At 49.9% G+C, this 14,852-nt stretch overlaps 1 protein-coding gene across 3 annotated transcripts in view; it reads left to right on the forward strand.

Annotated features, from left to right (window-relative positions):
- The first annotated feature begins 750 nt into the window (after positions 1–750).
- TTYH3 (tweety family member 3) overlaps positions 751–14,852 on the forward strand; it is an 80,578-nt gene continuing 66,476 nt past the window's right edge. Inside the window, exon 1 of one of the 3 annotated variants that reach the window (XM_029576546.1) lies at positions 751–1,086. In XM_029576546.1, the coding sequence (XP_029432406.1) occupies positions 961–1,086 (126 nt within the window). In that variant the 5' untranslated portion in view covers positions 751–960. The remainder of the gene's footprint in view (positions 1,087–14,852) is intronic. The other 2 variants (XM_029576547.1, XM_029576548.1) reach the window with 2 other exon arrangements.

Below are 14,852 nucleotides of genomic sequence, written 5' to 3' on the forward strand. Positions count from 1 at the left end.
GTGCTGCTGGCTTTTGGTGGAGGAACCTGGATTGCTTTCTGCCCAAAATGCAGCACGTACTAAGGTGGTTATGGAAAAGAATAATGAAATGATTTTGTAGGTTAATTTAATTTAAAAACTGTTATTACCCTGCTATTAACTCTTGCAGCCACAAAAAGGGAAAGTGAGAAGCCGAGTGCACTCTCAGCCAAGTTCTAAGGCAGGAACCTTGTGCACCGGTGAAATTTGCCCTTCATTTTCTGTTCTGAACGCCTCTTCCTATTGATTTTTGTTTTTAATTGCACCCGTATTTCCAGTGTTTACGTTTTAATCTGTTCCTACACTTATGAACTTTCCGGTACCTCACTAGTAATCTGCGGGCATTGTAAAACAACCACGATGTATGTTATAGTTTTATGTCGTTTCCAAAACCGAAATGACACCGAAAAAAACCCAACGAAATATTTTGTTGTCCTTCCAGCACGGCTCTTCCCCAAACCAAGTACAAGTAGGGCCGTGGTTAGAATGCAAGAATGCCCCAGAAATGAAAGGAATGGATTGGAATCCAAACTGAATGACATTTCCCCCCCCAGGGCGGAGGACCGGTGTAAACCCCAGCGGCAGGCAAGGAGGCTTTGCGCAGGGGGAGCGGCCAGAGCCGCCGCGGAAGGATCCCCCCCTCCGCCGGGGGAGCAGCCAGCCCGCGGCTCCGGCGCCCCGCCCGCTCCGGGCAGGGAGGAGGTGCAGCGGCGGCAGCGGCCGCCAGGGGGCGCCCGGGAGAGGAAGAGGAGGAGGCGGGGCGGAGGGCGCCAGCCAGCGCCGACGAACAAAGAGCTCGGACGAGCGGGAGCCCCCTGCGCGGCGGGCACCGGCAGCGGCGGAGGGAGGCAGGCGGGCAGGGCGGCCCCAGCATGCCGGGCAGGCAGGCGGAGGAGGAGCCCGCCCCGAGGCGGCGAGCAGCCTGAGCTGGGCCCCCCGGCCATGGCGTCGGCGGTGAATTACTCCCCTCCCTGGTGGGCCAGCCTGCTGCACCGGCTCCCGCACGTCAACCTGAAGTGGGAGCAGGTCAGCGGCGAGTTCCGGCCGCAGGACGCCGACTACCAGCAGGTAAGGAGGGAGGCCGGGCAGCTGCGCTGCGTACGGCACGGAGGAGGGCGCTGGCAGTGCCTGGCAGCAGGAGTGACAGCTCCGGGGGGGGGGCACCCAAACGCCATCCTTCTCTGGGTTTCCTGGCCCCTGACTTTGCCAACTCCATTTTGCTTTACCTGCCTGGCTGGGGAGGGCATGGCAGGAGGGTGCTCCGAGTGCCTGCCAGCCGCCCTCCGCTCCAGTCTGCAAAATGCCTGTGGTGTGTTGTTGTACTTTAACCTTGGGAAATATTTCCGTGGCTCTGCTTTAAAAAACAAAACACAGTAGAGCCAGCTTTCCTTTGTGCATGAGAGAGCAGAAGGGGATGCCAGGGTTATTCTCCACTACCCGAGCAGCACAATGAATGCTGGCTTCCTCTCTGGAGTACACATCTGGTTTCCCTTTCCAGTCATTTTCGGGTAATCCATCAGCCAGATGAAACCCAACATGGGTGCGTGAAAAGCGGGCGCTCGTGACTGAGCGCACCTCTCCCGGGCATGTGATGCGGTAGGGCTGATGCGCTGTGGCATTGGAACTGGGAAATTGTGCATCCCTGACACCTCCTTGGCACCGGGTTGGGAATATGGATGCTCGTGAATTGAGTGACCGTTCTCCCAACCTGACCGCCATCAAGGCATTTTTTTTATGTTGCCGCTTTCTGTGGGTACCTCCGACTTAATTTCATCAGTATTTTCTGCTTTTCAGTTCAGCATTTGGGGGTTCCTCAAAGCGTAACGCCAGCTCCCGGGCTGGCGTTTAGTTTTTTTGAGGGTTAAAACGTGCATGCGGGGTGCACATATTTTTAGATCGGTGGGTACCAGCTAATAGCCTCATCGACGTGGCACTTCCATGTGATGAGCGCCGTTAGCTACGCGCTGATCCCCTTATTGCATCAGGGGTTAGAGACGCGCGTCCCAACAAGCGGTTTAACCCGTGCGCTAGCCTGAGCGCACCACGTACTGCATCGGCCTGAAAGAATGCAAGGTATAAAATACTAAGCCATGCTAATGGATCTCCCAAAATGATTGCAAAGAGGAACCGGAAACTGACCGACCAAACATCCCTCCCGTCCTCCGCGTGTAATACGGAGGGCGCCAAGTCTGGGTGCCATACGTCCAGGAGTATAATAAGGACAAGCTTTGAAAGAGCCCAGGTGAGGGGACGGAAACCCTTCTGTCTGCATAGCGTGACCTACCAGGAGAAGTGGAGTCACTGACAGTTTGTGGATTTTGGTACAGGTGCAGGCCTCAGGTGTGAAATCTTTTAAGCCTCCGCTGTTGCCATTTTATAAAAGGTTCTGTGCTGGACTGGTTTTCTTGTTCCATTTTTTTTTTTGTCTGTCAGAAAGTGGAAAATGGAGCACACCGCCATCGGGCTGACGCGTGTGACAAGGACCGATTAGCGCCCCATCCAATCGCTTAATTTTGAGCGTTTTAGAGGGGTTTTTTTGGAAGGCAGTAAGGGCAGAACGGCGAGCGTTCTGTCGCATCCGCCGTCCTTTTGTGTTGGGTGCGGGGAAAAGGCTGCACGACGAGCCGCACATTTCCGAAACTTAAAACCTCCTAAGCACGATGTGTTCAGCTTCCCTTTCCATCCTCTCTCTCTCTCTCTCTTGCATTTTTTTCAGCGGTTTGACGGCGCCGCTGCTCCTCGACACCGATGTGTACGGCACAATCGATTCCGAGCAGCGAAGCCTCTCGCGCTCACTTGCCTCCTTTGCTTGGGTTGCGCAGGGGCTCCCCCTTGGAGCTGAAAATAACGTTGGGAGGCACCACAAAGCCGGAGCCCCCTTTTGTGTGCGCAGCCTGCCTGCTGTCGCCCCGCTCTTGTCTCTCTCTCTCTCTCTCTGTTCTTGCATCGATTTTTATATAATCGAGAGGGGAGTCTTGTAGGCAGGCCGGGAGTTTCTTCCGGAAGGCTTCCAGGCCCCCGTTTGTACAGATGTATTAAGCGAGGCCGGCTGAGGGTTACCCAGGTGGAAATAACCCAACGAGAGCGATGGATGGATGTAGCAGGGGCAGCAGCATCGTGATGGGGTTTTATGCTGAATCTATTTGGTCCCCGCCAGCTCGGTGTTAAATTTGGAAACGAGCGAGCGCTGATCATATTTTGCAAGATCTGGAATTTGGCCGACATTTGGGGGGGAGTGAGTGAGGTGGGCAAGTCCTAGCCAACAACTAAAGGACTCTCTGGGAGCGGAGAGGGCACAGCTCAAGCCTTTTTGTTACTTTTTTTCTGGGGGGGGGGGCGTGTGGTAAGGCTGGTGGGAATAACACCTGGGTGCCAGGAACCTCCCTTATCTCACTGTTTCAGTAGCAGAGGGGAGAAGGAAATGTAACCCCCGGGAATGGCTTGTGTGCGCCTCCATGTAATGACTGCTTATGAAGACTGACTTGAAATTTCAGAAGGTAAAAAAAACAATAGGGTAATACCTTTCTATTGGATTAATTTAATACATTTCTTGACCTGCGCCTGGGAGCAGGTACAGAGAGGATGATGTTTGAATGTGGGACTGAATCATTAATTACAATAGCGGCGGGGAGATAGTTTAGCAAAGTGAGAAGAAGTTGATGGAGAGGCAGCCGTTATGTCCGTCAGTGAGCTGGAAAAATCCTCTCCCCCCTCTCTGATACGTTTTGAAGCGTCGCATCATTTTTATGTCTTGGATAGCTGTGGAGTTTCCCTTTTTTAGTGGTTTGACCCCGAGACGTGCTCTCCTGGGAGGTGTTGCATTTCTTCTTCTTTGTGACTAGGGGAAGGATGGCCAACTTTGGTCCTTGGAGAGCCACAAACTGGTCTGGTTTGCAGGATAATCCACCGTGAATACGCATGACGTAGATTTGCATGCACTGCTTCCATTGTAGGCGGCTGTATCTGATGCTTATTCGGACCCTGAAAACCTGGCCTGTGTGTGGCTCTCCAGGACGGGAGCTTGGCTATCTCCTGCACGAGGGGGTTACCAACAGGCTCCATATTCGCTGGCCAGGGTTGACCCATTGCATGCAGGGATTCCCTTATCTTGTTTTTTTTTTTTTTCCTGGGAACTACAATAAGGAAATTCAGAGCCAGGAGTCCTTGGCACGCAGTGGGGGAAATTCAGGACTGGAAGAGCCCTGCTGGGTGACTCTGCAGCTAGCTGGCAACCTGTGCAGATTATTCCTGTCGCTGTAACTTCTGGCCTGCTCTGTCAGTGTTGGAAGAAGGACGACACGGATACCCAGGCTCCTGTTTAGAGATCCCTCCCCCCCCCCCCCCTGTCCAGAATTTCTGAGAGATTACAAACTAATCTTCAGAGCCAAGCAGAGCTTTCGTTCTGTACTCAATGAATAAATGGGCCTTTTGTCTTCAAGAATATGATAGTGTCCAATTAAAATAAAAAATCTGAATGGAGGGATGCATCTGGTAACACCCCCTTTCTCTGAAGGAACATTCGGGGGCAGCATGTGACCCCCCCCCATTTCCCCTATAGTTTCTGCGGTGGGATTCCCCGAAGCTCCCGGCGTTCTTCAGATTTTCCGCTCCTCTGTCCGAGGTTTTGATTCTTCATGTGGCTTTTAATGGGGGCCCCCTGGCAGACTCGAGTGTGCCTGATGCCTGAGCAGGGGGTGCCAGGCAGAGAGAGAGACAGGAAGCTCCCGGGGCTTTCTTCACCTGGAAACAGTCCCTGCTGATCGAGCACAGTGCAGGGAACGCTCCTCCCCCTCCATGGGAGTGAAGGAGCCGAGCAGGTCCTCATGGCAGCAGGAAGATGTGCTCAGCCTGTTTCCCATGGCATTTCTGGCTCTTAAGTGCAGCTAAACCCGATTGCCTGCCCCTGCCTGGCTGGGAATACAGGTTGTGTTGTAGCGCAATCCGCGGCCTGGTGTTCTGATGGGCCGCTACGTTTGCAGCCGGTGTCTGTGTGTCTGTGTGTGAATGGCTGCGTGCTCTGGCTCAAGGCAGGGGGAGTCCTTTTTTGGACACAAGGAAGTGAGCAGTTTGTTTAGGGAAGTTTTTTTTTTGTTTTTTTTTTTTAGACAAGAACCAATTCACTGGACAGGGAGTTTACACAAGGTTTAGTGAAAATCCTATCCGTGTTTGTCTTGTCCTGTCGAGCTGGTACAGGATGCAGTGCTGAGAGTTGCTTTCCCTCCTGTGCTGTGACCACGGATCACTGGTGCGCGGGTACCGGTGATCTGCGTTTCCCGGTTGCGCCAGTCGTGCCTGACTTATAGGCAAGACGGGTCCCGGACCCAGGCAGCATTTTTTAAAGACGTCCCCTCCGTCTCCGGGGAAATGCCTTGCAAATCCTTTTCCTGGGTTTCTTGAATGCTGTGGAAGGCATTTAAAAAAATAAATAAATAAATTAAGGTTCTGGAACTACAGTATCGCTCTGCTTTTGATTTTTAGGGGTCGAGCTTAAGAAGATGTATCCAGTAAGACCGTATTATAAATTCTCTAACCGTCCCTCGGTGCTGCCGCACCGTACTGACGGCATAGGGGAAACATACGGGCTGAGTCCTGATGACTGCTGAATGTGAGGACCTCTGGTGTCTCCCTCCTCGAAGGAGGAGAGGAGGGCAGTGAAGTGCCAGTGGGGAAGAAACAGTATCTTGGTGTGTGCCAAAGAAAATGCAACATAAAATATACGTGGTTGGTCCTGTGCTTACCTGTGAGTGATATTTCAGCCGCCTCCGAGAGCGGATCAGGGCAGAGGGCCTCCGGAAGTCTTATCGCAGAGAGCGCGGCTATGGGTGGTAGGCGGTTTCTTCTCTGGACGCAGGCCTTTGTCGCCTCTCGGAGCCCTCCGCGAGCGCGGTCCAGGCCTTGCCCGCCTTACTACGATGTCCTGGATAAGTCATTTTGCCTTTAATGTGTTGGTAAGAGAGAGAGCAGATGCAGTGGTTGAACCAGGGCAGCAATGACAATTTCATCACACGTCTAAAGCCAGCCACTAAAATCTATTCACATTTCTTCCATCTTACCAAAATAAAAATAAAAAATTGCCCGAGGCGGCTTGCACATCCTGATTATAATGGTACTGCTTGTTTGGACAACACCGGCCAGATGTTGTTGCACTGGGAAAATTCTTCCAAATGCTGGCTTGCTCTCATCTTTCCAGAGCTGCTGAGGGGAGCAGCAGGGCACGGACGATGGAAGGAAGGGAGATCCGCAAGTTTGGGTGAAGGTAGTCGTGTAGTTCATGTATCTTTTTTTTTCTATTATTATTTTGGATATAATTCAGATTTATTTTTGTACAAGTTTCTTGGCCAGTGAGACAATAGTAGGCGAATTTGCATTACGGTCATTCTGTTTTATTTTATAGCTTCTACTGTACTGGCGTAATGTTGCAACCTGAGAGGCTGTTCTGTTAATTTAAACCATATGAGGTAATAAAGGGAGTCTGATGTATTCTTGGCCTGTAACTGTTTGAAACTGTCTTGTGAGAGTTTCAAGTAGTTTTTTTTTTGTTTTTTTTGAGTAGCGGGTTTATTTCAGATCAGATAACTTTTTTTTTTTTTTTTTTGGCATGACAATTTCCTCATGTTGCCAGAGCAGCACATAGAATTTATTAGATAAAAAGGGAAAAATGTAAAATTAACAAAATAATTAAAATAAAATTGCAGGGTAGAAAGAAGAGACGAGCGAGGATAATTCCCAGGCTTTGGTGCTGGTCCGTATTGTCCCTGGTCAAATTACATTTCTGTCCTGATGGCAGGAGACAACATAATTTACCGCTGTTCACTGCTTAGACTTCCTGTGGCTATCTGATTATTACCAGCAATGACTGAATTTTATCATGTCACAATGGGTCTTTCTGTAAAGCAGGGGAAGTAGCCTGCCAGTCTGGCGGGTATTTTCTCGAAGCAGCTTGTTCCCTGTTTCTTGGACAACGATTGCCATTTTTTTTTTTTTTTTTTTTTTACCCGCAAACATCTGACTTAGGTTTAGTTAACTGCTTAATTTGCAAGGCCAGCCCTGGTCTTTGTCAGTGAGTTACCAAACTTGAAAAAACAAATTGTTTCCCAAGTTCAGATTTCCAAATCCGGGTCTTGAAGGCACCTTACGGTTCCGGCACGGCGGGTTGTGCTCTGCTGTCGCCGCCACGCTTTCTGGCAGGGTGACGGCTTTTTCTTCACTTCCTCAGACCGATTAACCGGGTAATTATGGGTCTCTTTGCTGCAGGATTGCTGGCAGGACGGCCCTCGCCAGTGCAGATCCCTTTTAATGACGCTCTCTCCACCTGTACGGGGCCACTCCTGCTGCGCTAGTCGTCCGCCCTCTGACTGAACCTGAATGCATCAGCTTTGCGTTGCATCTGCGCCCGCCAAACGGTGCTAGGGGCCGATCCGGTGACCCTATCAGGAAGCCCGTACCGCAGTGTGTGTGCGCCATCGGTGGACGTGTCATGGGAATGGGGTGGGAGGAGAGTGTGTAGAGGAGAAGTGCTGGGGAGAACGTGTGGGTGGGGGGGGGGGGAGAGAGAGTGGAGGAGGAGCAAAGTTCATTTCAGATGCAAGGGTCACTCTGAGTGCAGCTGGGCCGGCCTCATCGCTCAGGGCGCTGGCAGCTCTTCCGGCCATAGACCTGGCTCTTACATTGGGGGTGGGTTCTGTGGCCGGACCAACCCCCATTTGACCCAGTTGGAAAAATTAGTGACGCTCGCTGGCATAGGTCATAGAATGAGTGAATCAAAGGACGAGATGGTTTGACAATATGCAAAGAAAACGCTGGAAAGTTAGAAATGAGAGGAATTCCAAAACTGGGACCAGAACCCCTTCATCTAGGGGAAGAGATGCAAACTCCCCTGAGCCAGGCAGGCAGGCCTGTGCCGTGGGTTAAGTTTGGCAGGAGAGCAGAGAGAGGGAGGGCGACGATGACGGTAAGGCTGAGCCCTGGCTTCGGATGGTCATCGTTTTTTTGGGGGCTCAGATGTGAACCGCGTACCGCACCAGGGACGGAAATGCAGGATGGGGGATGAGCAGCGCCTTTGCTTCTGTTCTGAAGTTGTTGGCTCTTAATTGCACCCGCGGTGGTCCTCCTAGGTTGTCGAGCCTCTGCGCTGTCAAGGTGGATGGTCAGCACCAGGGTTGGCTTTTCTTTTGGAAACCTGCAGAAGTGGCGCATAGAAGCGACCTGCAGCCAGAATCGGCCACGAGGAACTGGACAGAAAAGAGGAACAGAAAAACCGGGAAATGCTTTCTGGAGAAAAGCTATTTGCACTCCCCCCCCACACACACAGGATGTGCTGTGACGAACTTTTACCTCTGTATTTAACTTGAAATGAAAACGACGCGCCTTTGTACCACTTTTCTCTGCATAGGCCTGGCAGTTGTGTTTTCTTCCTGGCCACGTTTCAGAAAACGTTTGCTGCGTCTTCCTATTGATGCCAAAGTAATGGGAAGAGTTCAGCCTGGAGCTTTGACTTCTGCCAGGAAAATGGGGGCTAGAATCATCTTTTCCCCACCGCTGGACATAGGGTAAAACAGTTCTTCTGTTGTCGTTGGAGACAAAAGATGTCTGAGCAAGGTTTTTCTTCCTCTGGGGCTGATCCTTCCAATACGAGAGAAGGAATTTGCTCGGTAAGGTTTTCCATCAATGACTCATCAGGTGACCTCCGCCGGCTCCTCACCTGTTTATATCCGAATCCTCTGACTCCACAGCCACTAATTGCACACACAGACGTCCATCAGTTTGCCCAGATTCAGAGGGTGGAGAGCTCGGCTGATGAATGCTTTGTTTTCCCTTTAACGAGATAATGGTGTGCACTTTCGGAAACTCCCGTTCAGCCAAAGCTCTCGCTTAGTTTAAAGTCCAAAGAGTCGTCATCTCCACTTAGTAATACTGCACATGTTACTGGAGATGAGGCCTAGTTTGCAGTACTTCTTGTTTACGACACCCATTTGCTGCAAATTATTTCCAAATATTTGATATTCTGCCTCCCTCCCCCCCCCCCCCCCTCACAATGGCCTCCAGGCAGATTACATTCAACTAGTGATAACATGGGTTGAAGGGTCGGCTGCGGTTACCATTGGATCGTAGTGATAGCATGGGTTGAAGGGTCGGCTGCGGTTACCATTGGATCGTAGTGATAGCATGGGTTGAAGGGTCGGCTGCGGTTACCATTGGATCGTAGTGATAACATGGGTTGAAGGGTCGGCTGTGGTTACCATTGGATCGTAGTGATAGCATGGGTTGAAGGGTCGGCTGCGGTTACCATTGGATCGTAGTGATAGCATGGGTTGAAGGGTCGGCTGCGGTTACCATTGGATCGTAGTGATAGCATGGGTTGAAGGGTCGGCTGCGGTTACCATTGGATCGTAGTGATAACATGGGTTGAAGGGTTGGTTGCGGTTACCATTGGATCGTAGTGATAACATGGGTTGAAGGGTTGGCTGCGGTTACCATTGGATCGTAGTGATAGCATGGGTTGAAGGGTCGGCTGCGGTTACCATTGGATCGTAGTGATAACATGGGTTGAAGGGTCGGCTGCGGTTACCATTGGATCGTAGTGATAGCATGGGTTGAAGGGTCAGCTGCGGTTACCATTGGATCGTAGTGATAGCATGGGTTGAAGGGTCAGCTGCGGTTACCATTGGATCGTAGTGATAACATGGGTTGAAGGGTCGGTTGCGGTTACCAGTGGATCGTAGTGATAGCCTGTGTTGAAGGGTCGGCTGCGGTTACCATTGGATCGTAGTGATAGCATGGGTTGAAGGGTCGGCTGCGGTTACCATTGGATCGTAGTGATAGCATGGGTTGAAGGGTTGGCTGCGGTTACCATTGGATCGTAGTGATAGCATGGGTTGACGGGTTGGCTGCGGTTACCATTGGATCATAGTGAATACTTCTTCCTCACTAATGGAACAGGCTGGTGGAAGGCCTGGTTGTGAACAGCCATGCCTTTGTTTTTCAAGGTAAAGGGTTAATGCTACCTCGTTCTGATTTTGGGTGCACAATAGCTGAAAGCTCGTCTTGTGCAGCCCAGTTTCATGGAAGTTGGAGGTGGGGGAGCTATTTGGGGGGGGGGCGCCTTTTGGGAGGATTGATGTTCTCTGCCAGAGATGTAGAAGGGATGAGTATTCTGGGGCCTGCTTATTCATATATTTAAAGATGAAAGAAAGGGTTTTGAATTTATCCTGACTCCTAATGGGAACCAGTGCAGTTTATGTAAAGTAGGTCTTATGCGGTCCACTGCTTTGCCCCTACCAAGATTCTGGCTGCAGGATTTTGCAAATTTAAGCAGAATACACAGACATCGGAGGCTTGCATTTTGTGTCCACGGACATTACAGTAACATCCTCCCTAGGAAGCTTCTCTGCCAGTTTGGAACTTCAGTGTATGACTAAAAGATAAGAGACAGACAAACTAAACCAGTGTTTTCCCACCATCTCCTGGAGGCACACCTAACCAGTCAGGACATCAGGATATCCTTGAATATGCCAGAGAGAGATTTGCATACATTGGAGAGCCAGGGTATGCAAATCTATCTCATGCATGTTCATTGTGGCAATTCTGAAACCCACAGCTGGGTTAGGTGTGCTTCCAGGAGAGGGGTGGGAAACACTGAACAGAAGGTTTAAAGGTTCAAGCTGGGTTTCCCCAGGCCTTAACTCCGAAGCCTCAGCAGAAAGCAGGCTGGATCCTTGGTCATCACCTGTGGCTTCGGCGGTTTGTTCTTGGAAGGGCTGAAGCTGGATTCCTGCAGTCTTTCTCTCACTGAGCGCTAGCATCTGTTCAGGCCTTTTATTTCTTCTTTTTTTTTTTTTTTTTTGCATGCATACTCTTCGTTTTATTATGTGGAAGAAAGTTAGTTGTGTTGGCTTCCCCCCCCCCCCCCCCCACCTCTTATTAACTGATCAGGACTGAATGGAAGCATCCTTGGTGGTTGCAGGGAAAGAGGCTCGTCTGCTCCAGGTTGATGGTGTGGCTGCTTGGCGGTAACCGAGGGAACAAGGCCTGACTCTGTTTTCTTGTCAGCCGGCTCAGACTAACAGGCCTTGGGGAAGTTTAAACTGTGATTTTGTAAAAAATCTGTTCTCAATTACTGTCTGGGGTCTGAGAGTCTTTTTCCAGCTCTCTGGGGGACAGGATGGGATGGGGAGGAGGGGGCCACGTGAACAGCCTGGAGAAGAGGAGGGATGGCCAGGATGGAGTAGAAACCTCTCTTTCGGGAGAAGATGTGGCTGACTGCCTCTGGACTGCTCTTGCGCCATGACCCTGTCCCTGACCCTCTCATTAACCAGTTTTAGTTCCTTGGCAGATCGGATGTGACTTGTCCCCAGGTACAGGTAGCACCGTATCTGTGACATGCGCCACGTGCGAGTGTGCTGTGAATATTACCTGACTCTTCTCTCTCCTGTGATTGAGATAACTAAGTTACCCCTGAGCTGCTGATAACAAACCTTGAAGGATCCCAGCCTGCGAGTTGCACCAGTACCAAGGCAAAGCCAAAAGGAAACCTTTCTTCTTTCCTAGTCTGGGGCCTACATGGATCTCGAAGCCTAGATTTAAGTATCAGGAGGAGCCTCTGACCCGGAGGGAGGGCACGAACCATTAGGTTGACTGCGGGCTGTGAAATTAACATAGAATGTGCAAGATGGGGGTTGTTGTGTATTTCTTGGTCCTAGTTGTGTGTACACTTTTTTGTTTTGTATAGCACTAACTTTATGTGTATGTTCAGATGTGACCTGCGGCCTTGAGTTTTTCCGTTTTTCTAGAATTCTGCTCGGTAGAAGTCACCATAAAATGGTAACCCTGCCGCTTCACTGACCGCGATTCGATATTTCACTTCTTTAAGGAGTGTGGGCAGCCCTCTGGCCTTCAAGGGCTGCGTCCCAGCTGAGTTTTCAGGATATCCCTCGTGAATATGTATGAGCTGGTGCATACCTTTTCTTCCAGATGTGTGGCATTAGGGAATTCCTGGGACCGGCGTGGGACTGCAGGTTCCCCACCTCTGCTTTAAATCAAGGTGAAGTACTGTGGCTGCCGTGTTGGTGCACAAGTTGGAGATGAGATCTTTGTTAGTGGACTAACCGCATACATTTGTGACGAGCTTCACTCCCTTCTTCAGGTCTGCGAGGGAACGTTTCACTGTGGCTTAACTGTGTGACCTGAGGAAGGGAGCTTAGCTGTGAAAGCTTCTCGCAAATGTATGGAATTAGTCCACTAATTAAAGGTCTCGCAGCTTGTGTGCCGACTCTTATCTAAATTGAGGGAAAACTCATGCAAAGGAACTGAATGCTTTTTAACCTTTTGATAACAGTGTGTAAAAAAAAAAAAGTCCTGGGTTATAATTGAATGAATATTTTAGTTTGTGGATATTTGGAAGAGCAATAATTCTTCCCTGGAAAACACCAGATGCAACCTAAGGATGCCAAAATAGGCTTTTATGCACTGAACTTGGATATAACGCTTTGTGGCACAACAGCTGACTGAGTGACTTTGTTTGAAGAGCGAGTGTGTCTGGGTCTGCTTTGTAAGGGAGGGGCCGTATAAGGATACAGGATTCACCCTGGTTGTACAGCTTGCTTTCTTCTCACATTAAGCCTCCCCCGACCTTCCCTCGGGGCGTTATGGAGGAGGCCGTGAAGATGTGATCAGCCCTCTGAAAGTCATCCAGCTCGTCCTGTTTATCTGGTATGAAAAGTTTTGCGCTCCGGGGCTGATCTTCCTTCCTAGCCCTTGCACGAAGGCGAGCTGGGGATGTTTTTTTCTAGAAGACCCTTCTCTACCACGTCTGGGGAAACTTGCTGGAGGGTTTCTTGTTTTACCCGGGAACCTCATCAGCCTGGAGATGATCCGTGAAAGCTTCTGAAGACGTCTGGCTTTGTTGCGGTCCTGGACTGTACAGCAGTGGTTCTCAACCTCCTTTTTCTGTTGGGGACGCACCTGGCAGGTAATGCTTACAGGTGTGACGCGCCGAACACGTGACCGTCGCGTTGGCTAAATGAAAACACACACTCTGCATCCTCAGGACCCCCCCTCCCCCGCACCCGCCACCCCCTCCCCCCACCATCTCCAAACAATGGATGCAAAGCAAGGAAACTTCAAATACAACTCGCTGTATGAAAAAGATATTCTGTCTCGGTAACAGAAACACAAACTCCCTTACTACCAGGTGCAATGTAAAAATACAGAACCTGAAAGAAAAAAACCCCTCCGCACATAGAAACATACATAGAAACATAGAAACATAGAAATGACGGCAGAAGAAGACCGAATGGCCCATCCAGTCTGCCCAGCAAGCTTCACACATTTTTTCTCTCATTCTTATCTGTTACTCTTAGCTCCTTGTTCTATTCCCCTTCCACCCCCACCATTAATGTAGAGAGCAGTGATGGAGCTGCATGCAAGTGAAATATCTAGCTTGATTAGTTAGGGGTAGTAGGGGCAGTAACCGCCGCGATAAGCAAGCTACACCCATGCTTATTTGTTTTACCTAGACTATGTTGTACAGCTCTTGTTGGGTTTTTTTTTTTTTTTTTTTTTTTCTTCTCCCCTGCTGTAGAAGCAGAGAGCCATGCTGGATATGCCTTGAAAGTGAAGTATCAGGCACATTTGGTTGGGGTAGTAACCGCCGTAACAAGCCAGCTACTCCTCGCTTTGTGATTGCAAATCCTTTTTTTTCTTCACCCCTGTCGTTGAAGCTATGCAGGATATGCGTGAAGCATCAGGTTTTTTTTTTTTGGTTTTTTTTTTTCCCCCTGCCCTTGAAGCAGAGAGCTATGCTGGAAATGCGTGATGTATCAGTCTTTCTCCCATGCCGATGCAGGAGAGAACCATGCTGGATATGCATGGAAAGTGAAGTATCAGGCACATTTGGTTTGGGGTAGTAACTGCCGTAACAAGCCAGCTACTCCCCGCGTTTTGAGTGCGAACCCTTTTTCTTCTCCTTTGCCGTTGTAGCAGAGAGCTCTGCTGGATGTGTGAAGTATCAGTTATTCTTCTCCCCTGTCATTGAAGCAGAGAGCTATGCTGTATATGCATTGAAAGTGAAGTATCAGGCATATTTGGTTTTGGGGTAGTAACCGCCGTAACAAGCCAGCTACTCCCCTCTTTATGAGTGCAAATCCTTTTTTCCATTACCTCTTGCTGTTGAAGCTTAGAGCGATGTAGGAGTCACAGTAAGCATGTGTATGTTTATTTAGTAAGGGTATTGTGTCAATAGCCATCATTCTGGCGAGTCACCCACTCTTCATTGGTGGCCTCTTGACTTTATGGATCCGCAGTGTTTATCCCACGCCCCTTTGAAGTCTTTCACAGTTCTGGTCTTCACCACTTCCTCCGGAAGGGCATTCCAGGCATCCACCACCCTCTCCGTGAAGAAATACTTCCTGACATTGGTTCTGAATCTTCCTCCCTGGAGCCTCAAATCGTGACCCCTGGTTCTGCTGATTATTTTCCTACGGAAGAGGTTTGTCGTTGTTTTTGGATCATTAAAACCTTTCAAGTATCTGAAAGTCTGTATCATATCACCTCTGCTCCTCCTCTCCTCCAGGGTGTACATATTTAGATTCTTCAATCTCTCCTCGTACGTCATCCTATGAAGATCCTCCACCTTCCTGGTCGCCCTTCTCTGTACCGCTTCCATCTTGTCTTTGTCTTTTTGTAGATACGGTCTCCAGAACTGAACACAGTACTCCAGGTGAGGCCTCACCAAGGACCTGTACAAGGGAATAATCACTTCCCTTTTCTTACTTGATATTCCTCTCTCTATGCAGCCCAGCATTCTTCTGGCTTTTGCTATTGCCTTGTCGCATTGT

This window comes from Rhinatrema bivittatum, chromosome 14 (assembly GCF_901001135.1).
Source record: "Rhinatrema bivittatum chromosome 14, aRhiBiv1.1, whole genome shotgun sequence".
In the NCBI taxonomy this organism is placed as follows: domain Eukaryota; kingdom Metazoa; phylum Chordata; class Amphibia; order Gymnophiona; family Rhinatrematidae; genus Rhinatrema; species Rhinatrema bivittatum.